Here is a 20,634-nt window from a genome sequence, read left to right as displayed (position 1 = left end):
AAGAAGTGTAATTTATGCTCCTAGAATGCCTGATGGTGCTATTTCAATATTGGGCCTCTGTATGTGGCCAGGCTGTGTAAAAGTCTCACACATTTGGTATCGTTATACTCAGGAGGAGTAGTAGAACGTATTTTGGGGTGTCATTTTTGCTATGTACATGCTATGTGTTGGAAATATCTTATAAATGGACAACTTTGCGTAAAAAAAATGCGTTTTCATTTTTTTTCCACATTTTCCCAAAACTTCTGGAAAAAAAATGAACCATTCAAACGACTCATTATGCCTCATAGATTATACGTTGGGGTGTTAGCTTTCCAAAATGGGGTCACTTTGTGGGCATTTCCATTGTTCTGGTGCTCCAGGCCCTTCAAAAATGTAATAGGTGGTTGAGAAATTAAATGTGTAATTTATGCTCCTAGAACACCTGATGGTGCTATTTCAATATTGGGCCTCTGTATGTGGCCAGGCTGTGTAAAAGTCTCACACATTTGGTATCGTAATACTCAGAAGGAGTAGTAGAACGTATTTTGGGGTGTCATTTGTGGTATACACATGCCATGTGAGAGAAATAACCTATTACATTGAAAATTTTGTGAGAAAAAAAAAATCTTCATTTTGCAAAGAATTGTGGGAAAAAGATGACAACATCAAAAACCTCACCATGCATCTTACTAAATACCTTGGAATGTCTACTTTCAAAAAAGGGGTCATTTGGGGGGTATTTGTACTTTCCTGGCTTGTTCGGGTCGCAAGAAGCAAGATAGGCCACCAGTACATCAGGTGTGATCAATTTTGTGCGATTCGCACCACAGCTTGTAGACTCTCTAACTTTCACAAAGACCAAATAATATCCACTAATTTGGGTTATTTTTACCAAAGATATGTAGCAGTATAAATTGTGGCCAAAATTTATGAAAAAAAAATGATAATTTGCAAAATTTTATCACAGAAACAAAGAAATATGCGTTTTTTTTTCAAAATTTTCGGTCTTTTTTCATTTATAGCTCAAAAAATAAAAACCCCAGAGGTGATCAAATACCACCAAAAGAAAGCTCTATTTGTGGGAAAAAAGGACACAAAATTAATTTGGGTACAGTGTTGCATGACTGAGTAATTGTCATTCAAAGTGTGAGAGCACCAAAAGCTGAAAATTGGTCTGGTCAGGAAGGGTGTTTAAGTGCCCAGTAAGCAAGTGGTTAATATCCAGCCACGGGTTTTGGCCAAAGAGCCCAAATTGGTTAAGCCAGAAGATAAAACAGGAAATTTGGGGTTTGCACTATTGGAAACGTATTTGTTCCATATGAATGAATTGATCCTGTTCCTGTAATAGCACACTGACAACAGCAGAGAATGTTTGTGTTAGTATAAAGGAGGCTAAGGTGTGCTGTTTACTTATGCAAAGCTGTGATTAAAGCATTGTGCCAAAGTGTTTGCTATTTAATCCTATTTACACCACACTTGTGTGCAGCATGTGAAATGATAGTGAAAGTGCTGATTTCAGCAACATTTTATTTACATTCATGATGGCAAATGTAGTCCAAATGTGTGTTTTAAACGGGGTAATACAAGACTATGGAAAAAAACTGCAGATAATAAGAAATGTATTTAATTTTTCAGTGAGTGCTTATTTCAAGTATTGGAGCAAAGTTAGAAACAACACACTAATAATGGCATTTTATAGGTGCCAATAAAGACAGTAAATAAAAGATAGTTTATTACAAAGTATATCACTCTTCAAAAATATTCTATAATTCAACTATTTTAGGTTATATAAATGCTTGTAACAAATCCCTTGTACATACAGAAGGTCTGTGACATATCCTATACATTGGATAAACTTATTGAAATTTGCAGTCACAAAATCTAGCTTCAATGCGTTTCACCATGAGCTTATTCAGGAAGAAATACTACGTTATAACAAGGTGAATGCATGTGAAGAAACCTTTAGGCTGGCTTCACACTGATGCGAATGTGGTGCGGGATTTCCCACATCGAATTCACGTGACAGGAGACTGACCTGCTCTCAATGGAGTCGGTTCACACATCTCCGTGGCGGCCACTTAGCGGATTGCACAAGGGTCTTATGCATCTTTGGCTCCATTTTAATTCCAAATTCGGGCCAGGTTCCTCCCTGACACTGAGAACAGGGAAGCACCAGACCTCTGCTGTGAGCCGCATGCGAAGACCGTGTGAACTCAGTCCCACTGAGTGATATTGTGTTCAGCCAGTCACAACACCCACAGCTGCCTGAATACCCAAACAGTGATGGACTGACCAAGCATGTCTCCAGACCTAAACTATTGAGCATCTGTGGGACATCCTCAAAAGGAAGGTGGAGGAGCGCAAGGTCTCTAACATCCACCAGCTCCGTGATGTCTTATTGGAAGAGTGGATGAGTACTCCAGTGGCAGCCTGTGAAGCTCTGGTGAACTCCATGCCCAAGAGGGTCAAGGCAGTGGGGAAAAATAATGGTGGCCACACCAAATTTGGGCCCAGTTTGGACATTTTCACTTATGGGTGTACTCACTTTTGTTTGCCAGTGGTTTAGACATTAATGGCTGTGTGTTGAGTTATTTTGAGGGGACAGAAAAATTACACTGTTATACAATCTGTACACTCACTACTTTACATTGTAGCTAAGTGTAATTTCTTCAGTGTTGTCAAACAAAAAATAATAAACTATTTCCAAAAATGTGAGGGGTGTACTCACTTTTGTGAGATACATAAGGTAAAAATCCTATTTTCATTAATGCTAAAACACTGACATTCAAATTCAGAATACTTAAGGCCCGAGCCTCTTTTTTAGACGTGTGGCTTACAAGTTAAAACAGTTTTTTTTTTGCTAGAAAATCACTTAGAACCCCCAAACATTATACATTTTTATACACCCTAGAGAATAAAATGGCGGTTGTTGCAATACTTTCTGTCAAACTGTATTTGCGCAGCAGTGTTACAAGCACACTTTTTTAGAAAAAATACGCTTTCTTTATCGTACATCATGGGACACAGAGCCTTAAGTAATTACTTAATGGGTTATGGGCCACCTTCAGGTGCTGACACTGGTATACTCAATACAGGAAGTTCACTCCCCTATATAACCCCACCTCCTTCCAGGAGCACATCAGTTTTTTCGCTAGTGTCTAACTAAGGTGTTGGTCACGAGTGAACATGTGCTCTGAGGAGCTCCAGGAGGGATCCATGCTGGATTTAAAAAACCTCCACAACCAGATTCGTCCAAGCCACTGAGGCCAAAAGGTGGCACCCGGGCCTCGCATAGAAGAACAAGGTTTTGCCTGTAAGCCTCTCTTTTGAGGGCTGGACCCCAGGAACCAGGACTCTTTTTTTGGTCCTGCTACATTACCTAAAGTTGCTCCTGAGGGGCGCTATACAGGTCCAAAGGAGTGAAACCCCTATAATAGGGACCTGATTTTTGTTGTGAGCGGTGAAATTTGGATCTGTCTGTTTTCAGCAGTATCCTGCAGCAAGTAAGAGGTAAGGGAAAAAAGCTTAGCAACTGTAAAAAGTCCACCAATGCCTTTTTTTCCATATAAAAAAAACATTGTAACGCCCAAAAATCTCCTCTAGAGGGAGTAAAGATAACATACCTTGGTACATTGTTCCTCAGCAGCTCTGTGTACAAGCTTTAAACAGCATATGTGTGTCCCAGCAGCAGGAGGGGGTTCTTAATCGAACAGAGGTTCCCCCCCCCCCCCCCGGGGGAACTAAGGGGCTTGGAGGTACAGCATATTGTCTATAATGGCTCCTGTTTTTAAAAAAAAGTACCGTTCATGCCGTGTCATGTTGAGAGTACTCATCATGTTGGGAGTTTCCATGTTTTATGACTGTGAGGACACCCCCCTCAGAGAGGTGTGGTAGGGGCTTCCTGTGGTATTACTTTAACATCTTACGTTTTCTTGTCTTGCCTTCTACAAATTAACTGCCATTTATTAAATCTTGTTGCGCTCCAGCCTGTGTATTCAAAGACTGCTTGCATTCTCAAAGCAGCTGTGATCAGGTAATCCCTTTTTCCCAGATCCTCCTCTCATCGGCTGAATGCCGTGCCATCCGTGCGCACGTGGACTAAGGTTCAATTTTAAAAGGACGAGGAGGAGGACGGCTGGAGGAGGTGTGGCTTGAGGCAAGCGGCGCCGTGTGCAGCAATTAGCTTTTACATTGCACACAGCGCACAGCTGACGACGCTAATCATGTTTACACCTGAAGTGTGTTATAAAACAAACACCCTCAGTGTCAGAAGATCTCTTAAGAGCAACTAAACAGAAAAGTCTGTCACACTGGACACAGGAGCGCTGGGACACATAGTACATTTTTTACTAGAGTGCCTCTGCTTATGTGCTTAGCACTATGGCTTTGAGAGCTACCACAAAGGTGCCAAAAAATTTCACACTCAGGCGCTGGGAACTCCAGTCATGCCTCCACACTGATGGCAAGCCAGGGTGAGTCATTGGAATCTGTTGGTGGTGCAGCTGCTTCTCACACTTCAGCCCCTGTATAATAAAGATGCGTTTTGCTCTGCCCTGCAGGGCTTAGAAGGAAGATTAGGGGCTTTAATTGCATCCTCCATCCAAATGAATAGGAAGCGTGCTAGATCCCCCTCCCCCACCTCCAAACCTTTACCAAGGGAACAGTGGGCACAGGATGAGGTATTAAACTCAGACAATCGCGTGGAAAAACAAGTTGATTATTCCTCTGTGGAGGAAACAACGGTTGATGAACCTTTTGCAACCTCGCAATCTGAGAGATTGATGGTACAAACTCTTACGGAGATGGTTCGTTCCACTTTCAAGCTACCCCTAACAGAGTCAGCTGAAAGTTCGATTTCTTCCTTGGGTTCTCTAAAACCCTTACAGCCTTTTCATGTGTTTCCAGTCCATGCATTACTAGAAAAGCTCATTTATGCTGAATGGGATCACCCGGTTAAGCATTCTCAGTTCTCTATCCCATGGAGGAGAAATTCACTAAAGAATGCCAAGTACCAGCAGTTGACGCTGCGATTTTCAGTGTGAACAAAAGTTTAACTTGTCCAGTAGACAATGCACAAATACTTAAAGTGATTACAACCAACTTTGACCTACAGGTAAGCTTAGATTAAGGCTTACCTGTAGGTCCAAGAAATATCTCCTAAACCTACGCGGTTTAGGAGATATTTGCCAAATATTGCCAGATATTTGCCAAAAGACAGGCACTGCTGTCTACGGCGCATGCACCGTAGACAGCAGCGCACAGGCGCATTGAGCGTGCCGCGGTCAACGGCGATATGCCGCGAGTCGCAGCTCCCATGCGCATGCGCGGGAGTGACGTCATCGCGGCTTCGCTGAATGACAGCGCCGGAGCAGCGAGACCCACCGAGAAGATGGATGCGCCAGACTACAGGGGACAGCGGTGACTTCGCTGGCTCCTGTGTCAGGTAAGAGACACATAATGGAATAATATGCGATGCATAGTAGTCCATTATTCTTTACCTTTGCAGGGAATGAAAGAGGAAGTAAACTCATCAGGGTTTACTTCCTCTTTAAAGATCCAACAGATAAAAAGTTGGAATTTCTGTTAAAATCCTTTTTCCTTGGCAGGTGTGGTTATTCAGCCTGCCGTTGCAGCAATAGGCATCTGTCAGTCCCTAAGTCCCCTTAAAGAGGTCCCTGCACACAGGCCCACGATTTGGCTAAACTACCAAGGGCGCAATGTTTTGTCATAGATGCCATGAAAGAATCTATTCATCAGGAGTCCAGCCTTGCGCTTGTGCTGGTACACATGCGTAGGACCCTGTGGTAAAAGAAAAAAGAACCTTGCAAAAGGCTTCTGACTAGTTTCCCTTTTCATAGAGAATGACTATTTGGGGAGGATTTGGCCTAACTCATCCAAATGTTTTCTTGTGGGAAAGGTAGTCTTTTGCCCAAAAAAAAAGTATAAACATCCTTCATTTAAACTGACTTCTTCTCCTGCGCCAAGGGCATCTGCCTCTAGGCGTTGGCGACGGCTTCCACCACCAGATTCTAGAGGAAAGCCTCAGGGTCAGGCCCAGGTACAGAAAATTCAGCCCCTGTATACATGACTGAAAATGCGTTTTCCTCCATCCTACAGGGCCTAGAAGGAAAATTAGAGACTTTAATCGCATCCGCTATCCAAAAGGATAGGAAGCATGTTAGATCCCCCTTAGACCCCTTATCAAGGGAACAGCAGGTAGAGGATGGGGTTACCCTCAGGTGATTAGGAAGAAAGGTATAACGATATACTCCTCTGTGGAGGAAACAACGGTAGATGATCCTTTTTCAGCCTTGCAATCTGAGAGATTGCTGGTACAATCTCTTACAGTGATGGTTCATACCTCTTTAAAGCTACCTCTAGCAGAGTCAGCTGATAGTTCTGTTTCTTCTTTAGGTTCCTTAAAACCTTCACAGCCTTTTTAGGCGTTTCCTGTACATGCACAGAAGAGCAAGCTTTGGGCTTTCATTCAACAGACCCATTCTAGATCGAAATAATCTAAATCAGTTCCTGAAGATCTTCTCCTTTCAGTGGAGTTGATCAGGTCAGTAGTTTCTATCCTACAAGGAGGAGAACTTCTGGCGTCTATCAACATCAGGGATGCATATCTGCATGTCCCTATATTTTCCGCTCACCAAAGGTCTTTGTGGTTCGAAGTAGAACGGCAGCATTTCAGTTTGTAGCCTTGCCCTTCGGGGCTAGCTACAGCACCCCGAGTGTTCATAAAAGTGCTGGCCCCACCTTTAGCCAGGTTAAAGGCACAGGGCATAACAGTCTTGGCGTACCTAGATGATCTATTGCTAATAGATCAATCGATGGCTCGTTTGGAGCAAAGTGTACACATTACAACCAATTACCTAAATAATCTGGGTTGGATTCTCAACCTAGAGAAGTCTTCCTTAATACCATTAATAATAAGCTAGAGTATTTGGGTCTGATCATAGATACAGCCCAGAAAAATGTGTTCTTGCCTCAGGCAAAAATCAACTTCGTACGAGAGCTGGTGCAGATGGTCAGGTCGAAAGGAAATCCTTCAATTCGCCTTTGCATGAGGTTGTTAGGAAAGATGGTGGCTTCGTTTGAAGCAGTCCCCTATTCCCAGTTCCATTTGAGACTGTTACAAAACAGTATCCTGTCTGCTTGGAGCAAAACAATCCAAGCTTTGGACTTGCCAATTATCTGGAAAGTAGTAACGACAGATGCTAGCCTTTAAGGCTTGGAAGCAGTATTGGAGAAGATGACTGTCCAGGAACAGTGGTCAAAAACCGAAAGAGCCTTGCCCATCAACATCCTAGACATCCGGGCAGTGTGTCTGGCTCTGAAAGCCTGGACTTCCAGGTTAAGGGATTGTCCTGTCTCTTTGTTATAAAAAAAAAGGAGGGGGGGATTGTCCTGTCAGGATCCAATCCGACAATGCCATGACTGTGGCCTATATTAATCACCAAACAAATCACTACAAAAAAAGCCATTTGAACCGAAACAACATATTCCTTTAGTCCTTCTGACAAAAGTTGGTATTTTTAGTTGCTATATCCTCAGCAAGGAGAGTTTCGAGAATTGGCTGCTCTTTCTTGTAAAGAGTCATATTTGATTTTTCATGAGGGCTGGGAGATGTTACGCCATCGTCCAGGTTTTTTTTTTTACCAAAAGTAGTCTCAGGTTTCCACCTGAACCAAGATATTGTCCTGCCATAGTTTTTTCCAAAACCATCTTCCAGGGAAGAAAAGTCAATACATTGTCTTGATGTGGTTAGAGCAGTGAAAATCTATTTAAAGGCTCAGATTCCTCTTATTTATTCTGACAGAGGGTCCAAAGAAAGAACAGGCAGCATTGAAATCCACTGTTGTTAAGTGGATTCGGCAAGTTATAATTCATACTTATAATTTAAGGGGTAAGATTCCCCCGTTTCAAGTTAAGGCGCACCCTACCAGGTCGGTAGTGCTTCTTGGACAGTGCGTTGCCAGGCCTCCATGGCTCAGATCTGCAAGGCCGCAACTTGGTCTTCAGTGCATACATTCACAAAATGTTATCAGGTATTGGATGTAAGGAGGTATGTGGATATTCCGAAACCGGAAGTGACTCGTGGTGATACGCAGAGGCGGAGTTCTGGCCCATTGGACACAAATGCATATATGAGTACTGCAACAATGGGGGGGACACCCCAGACGACGTCCAAGGAGATGAAACGTGTCGGGAGAACCTCACTGCTGCCATTTTTATGTGAAAGCGCTTTATCAACTGCTCAAATGTAAGTTTGATACTTTTTTAACAAATTCAAATTTATTTACGGAATTACGCTATTTGGTCTCATTCCTTTATCCCGTATGTTCTTCCTGGGGAGTGTGACCTGTTCTCGGATTGGAGGATATTGGCTTCGGCCGACTTGGCTTTGGAGGAGTTTTACATCAACCAGTTCCATGCTTCATGGTGTGTCGGCTTGAGGGCTTCAGTCGTTTTGAACCAAAGCTTTCTAGACCCTTCGGGCGTATGTTCGTTTGGGTCATAGGCGTTCGGTAAGCCTACATCTGTTCTAGGTGGCGGTGTTCACATAAGGGTGTATACTGTATATATCGGACACTTTGGAAGATATTTTCACTATTCTTCATATCAAGGGGGACTATTGATGGTCCCTGAGGCCGCGTACACACGGGCGGACTGTTCGCCCAACTTTGTCCGCTGAACAGTGTTTGGGCGGACAGTCCGCTCGTGTGTGGGCTTTCAGCGGACAGTTTCAGCGGACAGTTTGACGAACAAGGTTTTTCGGAAATTCCGTAAAACTGTCCGCTGAAACCTTGTTTGAGCGAACAGTCCGCCCGTGTGTAGGCTTGTTCGACAAACTAAGTTCCGCGCATGCTCAGAAAGGCTTAACACGCCGAAAGTTATAATGCAGTGTATAGGACGTCGTATTTTTCGTCCCGTCGTACGTGCCGTTCACGTCATCGCGCACGGTTTCAGCAAACTGTTCGTTCGTCGTGTGTGGCCATGTCCGTCCATGCTAATTTTGAGCGGACTGTTTGCCGAAACTGTTTGACGGACAAAGTTGGGCGAACAGTCCCCGCGTGTGTACGCGGCCTCAGGCAAATATTGTATCATTATTCACCTGAGGACTTTATTTTTGTACACTTTACATTTATCCACTTATGTGTATTGTTTATATACTGTATAATATATATATGCACAATTTAACTAGTATAATTATTATCTGTGTAATAGGCTAAATAATTCTACTTTTTGGGCAGATATCTTTTTTCTGTATAAATGTATTCTTATTTTGTAGCGCAACACTTTTTCTTATATATTGATTGAACTAAAAATTTCCACATTTAGTGTGTTAGCGGCTGTTCTGTTAAGGATAGCGCAGTGTTTTTTCGTTTTAAGGTATGAGGATATCGCCTTCGGCTGTGCTGCAGGTAGCAGTATAAGTCCTCGAGTCTGGGGTTACCCTGCGAGTTGTGTTTCCCACCCCTAAAGTAGCATTGCTATAGGACGTCCCATTAAGTATTTACTTAAGGCTCTGTGTCCCATGATGTACGATAAACAAAATAGGATTTTTATAACGGCTTATCTGTAAAAAAAAAATTCTTGGAGTACATCATGGGACACAGAGGTCCCTCCACTCTTTTGGGATTTAAGTATATTGTTTTGCTACAAAAACTGATGTGCTCCTGGAAAGAGAAGGGGTTGTATAGGGGAGTGAACTTCCTGTAATTTTTTTTTATATTGTGAAATATAATGTTATATCGAGTAAATTGATAACCAACATGTCACGCTTCAAAATTGCGCCCACTCGTATAATGGTGACAAACTTTTACCCTTAAAAATTTGAATAGGAGATATTTTAAAAATTCTACAGGTTGCATGTTTTGAGTTTGCAGAGGTGTTCTATGGCTAGAATTATTGCTCTCACTCTACCGATCGCAGTGATACCTCACATGTGTGGTTTGAACACCGTTTTCATATGCGGGCGCTATGCACGTATGCATTCGCTTCTGCATGCGAGCTCGTTGGGACAGGGCACATAGAGTGCATTAAAGAGAAAAACCCTGAGGGTTTACAACTCCTTTTAAATGAAAAAAATCTTGACTTTAGATACACTGGCTTATTCTGTTTATATTTTGACCTCCTTTCTCCCATCATTAGAATGCTAATTACATTTTTAAATGAAACATTTCTGTTTGTATTACATACCTTACTTTAGACCCAGTGATGACATCACTATGTCTCTGTGCTTCTCTATGCAGTGCAGACAGACCATGGCTGTGGGAGCTGTGCATTGCTTCCCGAAGACGTCACAGCACCCTGCCTCAGTACTCCTGCCAAGAGCCCTCAGCCCTGATGCAAGCAGCAGATTGGCTCTTGGGAGGATTTATGCCTTGATGGGTGAATACCAGTGTGGGGAGGTGGGCGTTCTTATGCAGACTACCCTAGATGATGTCCATAATGCTGAGCTTCCATGATTAAAAGAACTGAAATCCACTGAGTTAAATGGGCAAGCAAAGCACAGTGCATAATAATATTCATGTATTTACCATATGCAGTGAAGTCAGTATGCTTTTTCAGTGATGGAGAGGAGCATATACAACTGACTGCTGGTAGTGCTAGAGTTCAGCTTTAATAATTTTCTGTATTAAAGAACAAAAGCTTGCCTTTATTCTAAACATTGTTTTCCCACTCTCCTTTCACAGTAGTTCATCAGGAAAATGTTGTAAGTGAGCTCTGTGATTAGAGATCAGCCTTCCCTGCATGGTAGTGTTCTGTCTTTGATATGCCATGTAGATTTCCAGATAATCCTTTGCAGAGCTGTTGCACGTATTCATGTGCATGGCGGGGTGCATCTTGGATTGCATAATGAACACCAAATTGTGTTGACACCCTTTGAATCCGTTCCTCCTCCCAGGGTGAAGATGTGTATTGTACCTGCAGGGAGAGATTGCTTTTTTTTTTGTTCTCTTTGATAGGCTTTCCAATGTTTTATCAGCTGAATATCTGCACACTAATCACTGTATGTTTGTGAAGGTGTTTCCTCGCATCTGACTTCTGTGAAATAAGCTTTGGCTGACTGTTTTGTCAAAGATGTCTCTTAGCCCTTGTACACACGGTCGGATATTCCAAAGGAAAATGTCCGATCAGACCCTGTTGTCGGATAATCCGACCGGGCTCCATCGGACTGTCGGACATTCCGACAACAAAATCCGACGGATTTTGTTGTTGGAATGTCCAACCGTGTGTACAAGGGCTTACAGATAAATGATGTGTGTGTAAAAAAAAATCTACGTTCTTGGTTTATAAAATATATCTAAGGCACAGTTCACAGAATCATGCAATGTTTTTTTCTCATACTTTCTGCAGATTTTACTATTGTTAAAGACATTAATTACTGCATGGATCAGCCAAAGTTACCACATTTAGAGTGGTGGTAAATTACAATTTAAAAAAATTACTGATAGACAGGGTTTTTTTCTCTGGGGGCACACAGTTCTGACACCTCCAGCACTGAATGTAGGTAATGGCATGGGGAGATGGGGGGTTTATTGATGATTGCCGCTGGGGGATCTATTTTCCTTGGTGGGGTTTTTTTGTGGGGTCTATTATTGCTGTGAAGGTCTATTGTTGCCGGTAGGGGTCTTATATTCCTGGGGGGGGGGGGGGGGCAGTTGTTGCTCAGAGGGATCTACTGTTGAGAGAGAGATCTATTGTTGCTGGCTGCTGGGGGGGGTCTTTTGTGCAGGCTGCAGGGGATCTATGTTGCTGTTTTTTAGCACCACAGAATTATACTTAGTTCTGTATTCTCTAAAAGGGGCAATGCTAGGAAGTGGGTAAGGGGTCGAACCAAGGGATGTTGCTCGGAGGTGGGTAGTGGGTACAAACAAGGGGTGACTCAGAAGGGGGGCGTACCTGCACCTATTCTATGAGAAAAAAAGCCCTGCTGATAGGTAGGGTTTTTATGACAGAAGAGTCCCCATCAGTTTCTTCTGTCATATATACTTCCCTCTGCCTATCAGCTGTTATGCACACTGGCTGTGCGTGTACACTGGCATGTGTGTGATTTATATGTCAGTATTACACTGTATATCCCTGTATGTTGCAGCCTTTAAGGTGCTTACCTAATAGTTTTTTGAAACTACCGATGCCCCCCTGCTGAGACCACCACATGTGGAAGGGAATTCCACACCCTTGGCGCTCTTACAGTAAAGAACCCTCTACATAGTTTAGGTTAAACCTGTTTTCTTCTAATTTTAATGAGTGGCCGCGTGTCTTGTTAAACTCCCTTCCGCAAAAATGTTTTATCTCTATTGTGGGGTTACTAGTATGGTATTTGTAAACTGAAATCATATCCCCTCTCAAGCGTCTCTTTTCCAGAGAGAATAAGTTCAGTGCTCGCAACCTTTTTTCATAACTAATGTCTTCTAGACCCTTTATTAGCTTTATTGCCCTTCTTTGTACTCGCTCCATTTCCAGTACATCATTCCTGAGGACTGGTGCCCAGAAATGGACAGCATACTTCAGGTGTGACCGGACCAAAATCTTGTAGAGTGGGAGAATTATCGCTTTATCCCTGGGGTTAATCCCTTTTTTAATGCATGCTGATATTCTGTTTGCTTTGTTAGCAGCAGCTTGGCATTGCATGCCATTACTGAGCCTATCATCTACTACAGGGATATGCAATTAGCGGACCTCCAGCTGTTGCAGAACTACAAGTCCCATGAGGCATAGCAATACTCTGAAAGCCACAACCAGGACACCCAGAGGCAGAAGCATGGTGGGACTTGTAGTTTTGCAACAGCTGGAGGTCCGCTAACTGCAGATCCCTAATCTACTAGGACCCCCAGGTCCTTTCCCATCCTAGATTCTCCCAGAGGTTCTCCCACCAGTTACATTCATATTTTTTCCACCCAAATGCATTATTTTACATTTTTAAACCTCATTTGCCATGTAGTTGCCCACCCTATTAATTTGTTCAGATCTTCTTGCAAGGTTTCCACATCCAGCGGAGAAGTTATTGCCCTGCTTAGCTTAGTATTGGCCGCAAATACAGAGAACTATTTACCCCATCGTTTATGAAAGAATTAAATAGGATGGTCCCTGGGTTCTGGTCCCAGCACAAAACGCTGTGGGACCCCACTACCCACCCCTGACCATTGGGAGTAGTCCTCATTTATCACCACCCTCTGAACTCACCCTTGTAGCCAGTTTTCAATCAATGTACTCACCCTATGAACGTTTATGGGGAACTGTGTCAAATGCTTTTGCCAAATCCAGATACACCACATCTACGGTTCTTCCTTTATCTAGATGGCAACTCACCTCCTCATAGAAGGTTAATAGATTGGTTTGACAAGAACGATTCTTCATGAATCCATGCTGATTACTGCTAATGATACAGTTTTCATTACTAAAATTTTGTTTATGGTCCCTTATCATCTCCTCCAAGAGCTTGCATTCTATTGATGTTAAGCTAACTGGTCTGTAATTCCCAGGGATGTATTTTGGGCCCTTTTTAAATATTGGTGCTACATTGGCTTTTCTCCAATCCGCTGGTACCATTCCAATCAGTAGATTGTCAGTAAAAGTTAGGAACAATGGTCTGTTAATTGCTTGACTGAGTTCCCTAAGTACCCTCGGGTGTAAGCCAAGGGTGCTCCATGGTGATTTATTAATGTTACGTTTCCCAAGTCTAATTCTAAAGTTATTTATACAAACTTGTAGGCATGTGTGACAATGTGGAAACCGAGGTATCACAGCAGAAGTCTGAGGCATATAAATAGGAAGATATTAAACTCATCAGCCAATGCCAAAGACGTGTTTATGTTTTGGGTGAACCAACCTTTTTATAGGATCCTGCTTATGTAATTACTTTATTTTCCTATTGGATTTCTAAATGTGAGTGGTACACTTGGCTGTCTAAACTGACTGAAGCTGGCAGTGGCTGGCAGCAGGACAAGTCCCAGTAACCTTGGGTAGCCTGCTCTGGTGGTCCCATATGCTTCTATTCAAAATGTAACTAAGCATGTCAAGTAAATGGCATGCCTTTATTTGGAACATGACTTTATAGCGGGCAGCAATGTTAAAATTACTTAGAACAACTCTTGAAAATGGAATTTCACTTTTGTAAACAAAGCATGCTTTTAATTACCCATGTCATAGTCAAATGATATTGCCCAACAATGCAGTCCACAGGATATACTTTTTTGTGTTTGATTTTTTTATTTTTTATAATGTGTCTGAATCTTATCCAAGCCCATGTCCTAGACATCATTTTGATGGTTGGGCGGATCACACAAAACCACGGAAAGTGCTAGAAGGCCAATGCCTAATGTTTGTTTTTCGTCATTAATACATCAAACAGACACACATCTGCTCCCTGGTATTGGCTTTATTAAACACTTTGCAGTTAGTACAATCAATCACAGTTGTTCACATGGAGACCTTTCATTGAGAACCATCACATACTGTTTCCCTTTGCAGCAATAGTTTACCATGCTTGTTTTGTTCATAATCCAAGTCTGTACCAACCTTCATTAAACTTTACAGAGGATTCCATTTCATGCTGGTACTTCGTCACCTCTAGTGCTTTAACCCTTAATAGCAACATCCTTTTGGATAAAATCTTCCAAACCTCCTCTAACTTTTCTATGTACCTTTGTAATCTGCATCAGCTCTTTCAAAAACACTGCAACTTTTTCCCAAATCTGTGATCTCAGTCATTGTTAAAGATATGCAAAGGTTCATTTTTCATCAGCAGGGACAGCACTGGACCATGGTGTATTTATCATAAGGGCTTTCCCCATGAAAATAGTTTTCTACATCCCTTTGAGTTCTTGATACATGGTCTCAGATTACAGTAAAAATGTGCTAAACGAAATGTGTAGGCTGTTATTGCTGACCACCTCTTGAAAATACTAGTTGCCTGGCTGCTGTTCTCACCTAGTTTTGCCAATCAGATACAAGTGTGCAGATCAAAAGATTTGGATAAAGTCAAAAGTCTCTATTACTAACTTGTTCTGGGTCAGTGACTCAATGTATTGAAATCAGGAGGTTAATTTGATAGGAGGTCAGCAGTGGCAGCCTACATATTCTAGTACAGTACAGGATTGTTTCACCTAAAATGCATTGGTTAAACATTTTTATAGCCACGACTAATAGGTTTCATTTCACTATACGGTTTCTATGGGTTTACCTGTGCATTTTTTGCAATTGTATTATTGTTATGAAATGGTCTCTGTTGTCATAAAACTTAAAGCTGTCTTTTTCCTTTAGCTCCCAAGGGAATACTGCATCTCTCTCCTGATGTCTATCAAGAAATGGAAGCCAGTCGCAGTAAAACAGTGCCTGCTCCTGCTGTCAACTATCTGTCATCCAAAGAGTTGAGCCAACCATCCAGCTCATATTTTAGCACTCCAGTAGGCCAAAGTTGCACTGCTGCAATTGCCAGGGAGCTCCTAACCAATGGCAGCTCCCCTACTGCAGAGGCTATTGGATTTGCAGGGAACAACAAGACTTGCACCACGTCTTCTGTGCAGCCTTCTAAACAGCTGGAGTATCTGGCGGGCATTCAGGGCATGCAGGTGAGGAAATCAATTTTTATATTTGAATGAATAGAAGCCAATCCATGTATACCTTGTGTTTTGTTTCTATGTCATGCAACAAACAAAGTTTTTGGAATTCAGGTTACAGCCACACTGCTTTCTTTACTAGACTGTTTTCTGAATTACCCATGATTACCCATAAAGGAACCTTTTCATGATTGTTCTAATTCACTCACTGGACTCCAGCAGTTGGATCTCCTGATGCACATCCCTTCTCTTCTCCCTTAACCATAACATGTCACATCTCTGTTTATGTCCTATAATGCAAAACATATATAACAAATCCATTTGGAAAATTAAGGGTCCTTTCACACAGGGCGGATCAATGCTGATCTGCCCCGTGGATATCCGCTTGCTCAGCGGGGATCGCCGGAGCGATCACCGCTGAGCAGGATGATGACAGGTCCATCTCTGCACACTGCGCAGGGACGGACCTGTCACAGCGCCGCTCTCCCCTATGGGAGATCGGGTGACGACGGGCCGCAGTGTCCGTCGTCATCCAAACCGATGACGGATGGAAAAATAGCTTTTTCCTCAGTCACAACTTTTTCGGATCGGTGCGGGTCGGATGTCAGCGGACATGTCACCGCTGACATCCGACGCTCCATAGACCTCTATGGAGCATCCGTTCAGGTCCGCCTGAAAAACTGACAGGCGAATCTGAACAGATCGTCAGTGTGAAAGGGCCCTAAGGGCCTCCTCATAGCAGTTGCTGTTGGTGGACAAGTGCATAGGTGTACCTGGTGTTTAATCCAGCCATCTATCATCAGCGTTGAACTATCAATTTTAGGAGTCATTCATTAATGCTTAACAGTTGTATTCTTATTTTGTTTTATTACTTTGCACTGTTTATAGAAAATTAAATGTTCAATTTACTAAAGGCTTTATTACACAAATTGGCTAAATTGTAAATGTAGCTAATATAATATTGATGTAAGCTCTAACGAGCAGGCCCCTTTTAGTCCCTCCTGTATTGATTTGTATTGTAAGTGTACTGTCTGCCCTCATGTAAAGCGCTGCGCAAACTGTTGGCGCTATATAAATCCTGTATAATGTATAATAATAATATTTGTAGTTGATTTAAAGGTCTTGTTATCAGTGCTGAAAATACTGCCAGGTCAGCACAGCATTACGTCTGAATTTTTGCTTCCTCCTCCAAACATACCTACTCTAAAATATTGCTCTAAGTACAGAAAACATAGAACCGTTAAAAAAAAAAAAAAAAAAAAAAAGAATGAACTCTCCACTCCTATATGTCCTTCCTAGGAACAGGAGCAACATCTGATTTTCTTATATTTATATTACACAGCTCCCTAGAAGAGATTTCTCAGGCATTTCTCTCCCTGCCCTTTCCCGGCAGGTAAAAACAACGCTGATCCTCTATAATTTTGATCATGAAAATAGGTGGAACGTGTTTTTCTATATCCTCTATAATGTCGCCACACCAAATAGGGACGTCTATTTTGCAATCTATGGGGCCTAAACATATTTCCAAAAATATTAAAGTTCAAGATAGAGATTTTATCCTCCTCCATGAACAAGATGTAGCAAGACCCTTCTTAATATTTATAAATCTGATAGATGCATATTATCTTTTTGGTTTTCATCCACAAAAAAATCACAGCAGCCTGTCTTAGGGTGAAAATTTTTTTTTTTTTTAAGTTTTGTGTTTCTGCATGTGGTTTGTGACTGCTGACATATTTTCAACAAAGTAATGGTAGAAGTGAAGCATTTTTGAGACTTCAGCAAATTATATTAATTCCCTATCCTGACAATATTCTGTTGGTGGTGGATGGAGAGAATGACCTCTAATCATATTGAAACCCTGTCGAAAACGGGTTAGATTAACCACTTAAGCCCCGGACCATTTTGCAGCTAAAGGACCAAGCCCCTTTTTGCGATTCGGCACTGCGTTGTTTTAACTGACAATTGCACGGTCGTGTGATGTGGCTCCCAAACAGAATTGGCATCCCTTTTTTTTCCACAAATAGAGTTTTCTTTTGGTGGTATTTGATCACCTCTGTGGTTTTTATTTTTTGCGCTATAAACAAAAATAGAGCGACAATTTTGAAAAAAATGCAATATTTTTTACTTTTTGCTATAATAAATATCCCCCAAAAATATATAAAAAAACATTTTTTTTCCTCAGTTTAGGCCGATACATATTCTTCTACATATTTTTGGTAAAAAAATTGCAATAAGATTTATTGATTGATTTGCGCAAAAGTTATAGCGTCTACAAAATAGGGGATAGTTTTATGGCATTTTTATTAATAATTTTTTTTTTACTAGTAATGGCGGCGATCAGCGATTTTTATTGTGACTGCGACATGGCGGACACGTCGGAAAATTTTGACACATTTTTGGGACCATTGGCATTAATACAGCGATAATTGCTATTAAAAATGCACTGATTACTGTAAAAATGTCTCTGGCAGTGAAGGGCTTAACCACTAGGGGGCAGTGTAGGGGTTAAGTGTGTGTGTGTTTTTTTTTTCACTGTAGGGAGCGTGGCTTGGCGTGTGACATCACTGATCGTCTTTCCCTATCGTCTTTCCTAGGGAACAGACAATCAGTGACAGGCTCACTAGGAAGCACGAAGAGAGATTTGTTATACACTTACCTCTCCTCATTCTTCAGCTCTGTGTGGCGAACGTGGCCACGGTCACGGAGCTCAGGACCGAGTCGCGAGTGCGCCGCTGGCAGTGCACTTAAAGGGCAACGTACATGTACGTGTTTGTGCCCAGCCGTGCCATTCTGCCGACGTATAACGGTGTGAGGCGGTCCTTAAGTGGTTATAAACCTTGTATTTGAGAAAAACATTTTTTTTCTGATGCAGAGGATACCAGACTTTCAACAGACAAATATTGGTCCACTAGATTTGCTATTTCTCCACTTGGATTACTGCAGTTTGGTGGCCCATTTCCATTTCAGGACTCTATAGCTACTGTTACTGCTGACCTGAGATAGACAAACTGAATCTCGTAATGAGTCCCTTTTGCCACCTAAATGGGTTCTTCAGTCCTTGGACTAGTGGACATCGGTACAAAATTTTTGCAAAGAAGTACAGACACCAGCCTTTTCGATTGAGAGGCTTAAGTCTTAAATTCTATCGATCTTAAGGGTCAACAATGAGTGTTGAAGAAAACATATTTTCACAACCACAGAAAATTATTGGAACAGATTTTAGACCAATTGAGAGGCAATGGTGGTCTTTTTAAATGACATAAACTGGTCTATTACCAGCATACACAGAGGGACATACAATATGTTTCTAGTGTCTTTAATCTTTTGGAGAACCTGAGCTGAACAGAATAGCTTCTCCATATTAGTTTATCTGAAAGAATCTCTAAATATTGCCGATGATGTTGAGCCACCAAGATAAGGACCAGGTAGAATACCAACAAATTGTTTATCAGATCATTTCCAGGTGGGACCGTCTAGTCATAGATGTATTTACCACAAACAGTAACCAAAGGGTTTCTCCCTTTGAATTAAAAAAAAAATAGTCCCATTGCAGTAAAGCTGTCAGTAAAAATGCCAATGATAGAAGTTGATAGAGATTGGGCAGAATTTGTTTTCATTGCCCCCTCCTGGCCAAGGATTTTGTTTTCTCCTTCAAATGGCTGTATCTCTGCTGTGACATGTTCCACAAATGGAGGATCTTCTTTCCAGGAACCATTTTTCATCCACATGTTCTGGGACCAAAACGGATTGCTTGGAGCTTAAGAAGGAAAAGTAAAAAAATAAAGGTTTATCTGATAGGTTTATTCAGACTTTTACCAAGTAAAAAGATTTCTGCCTTACATTGTGAAAATTGAAAATAGGCATAGACTAGAACAAATGGTAATTTCTAATATTTTGTATTTCCTTCAAAGGGTTAGACCAGGGGTGCCCAACCTTTTGAAGAGCGAGGGCCACTTAAGTGACTTGGTAAACGGTCGCTGGCCACAATGAGTGGAGCGGGTGGATGGCATTTCCGTGTCCACTCTGCATTTGCAGAGCAGACACAGACGCAGCCCACGATACTTTTTGTTGGATCGTATTGGAGGTAGAACACAAGTCGGTTTATGTCTGCCACTAATTAGAGGTGAATGGAGGGTCCAATTGGTTGAACTGTCAGACTGACAATGTGAAAGGGATCCAAGGCTGCTTTCACACTGATGTGCTGCGGTTTACCCGCACCACATGTGCAACACAGTGTACCTTTGGCTTTCCTGCAGTTTGCAATAGACTTCTATTATATTATGCAGGTTTGGTGCACTTTCAGAAAGCTCACCAAACTCGCAGGTAATAATAGAAGTCTATGGCTCATTGCAGGTTTGAATACAGCCCAGTAACCACTGCAGAACAGATATGCCCATATATACACTGTGATTTTAGTAATAAACTGACCTTTAAGAACCGTATTCTTTCTATTCTATCCCAGAGCAGGAGGTCGCGGGCCACATCAGAGGGCACCGTGGGCCACTGGTTGGGCACCTCTGGGTTAGACAATGACTTGAAGTGGACTACCCCTAAAATGGCAGTTTGATAGAACAATCAAACTTTTAATTCCATTCTTTGTCAAAATTGCAAAGCATATGAATTTATATAATGTTGGTTTCAAGCGACTGCATGAAAATGGAATTGAAATTGCCCCAGTCAAAACATGTAGAAAAAAACAGATTGCTTATGTCAAAATAGCTGTCGTTTTTCCCTTTCCTATTCCATTTTAAATCGATCTTTCAATAAGCTGTATTGAAGCCATTTTCACCTTCACAATTGACCGAATTTTGTTGGTTGATTGAACTTGTGGTAGATTGCTTAGTTTCTGGTAAAAATGTGTAATATTTGCAGTGCTTGATGGCTCAATTGCTTTAGAACACATATTTGCTAATTAAAAGGTTTCTAAGGTTTACCATAAAAAATGTAAGCAGTACCTGGATAGGGGATTTCTCTCTGGGACTTTAATTGTGTGAGCTCTGCCCTTACTCCAGCCTTCTTTGACCCTTTAGAAGACTTTGGTGTTTGTGTTCTCACATTTAAAGAGATATCTGGACAGTAG

General features: G+C 41.8%; 1 protein-coding gene across 1 annotated transcript in view; it reads left to right on the top strand.

Annotated features, from left to right (window-relative positions):
* Positions 1-20,634, top strand: part of STAU2 (staufen double-stranded RNA binding protein 2) — a gene marked incomplete in the record, with an annotated part of 473,555 nt that overhangs the window by 286,983 nt on the left and 165,938 nt on the right. Inside the window, 1 exon segment of the mRNA XM_077492880.1 lies at positions 15,259-15,566. Coding sequence (XP_077349006.1) covers positions 15,259-15,566 — 308 coding nt within the window.

This window comes from Lithobates pipiens, unplaced genomic scaffold (genome assembly GCF_037356315.1).
Source record: "Lithobates pipiens isolate NorthernLeopardFrog02 unplaced genomic scaffold, aLitPip1_a1.2 Scaffold_19, whole genome shotgun sequence".
Taxonomy (NCBI): domain Eukaryota; kingdom Metazoa; phylum Chordata; class Amphibia; order Anura; family Ranidae; genus Lithobates; species Lithobates pipiens.
This window is presented reverse-complemented; position numbering and strand designations above follow the sequence as displayed.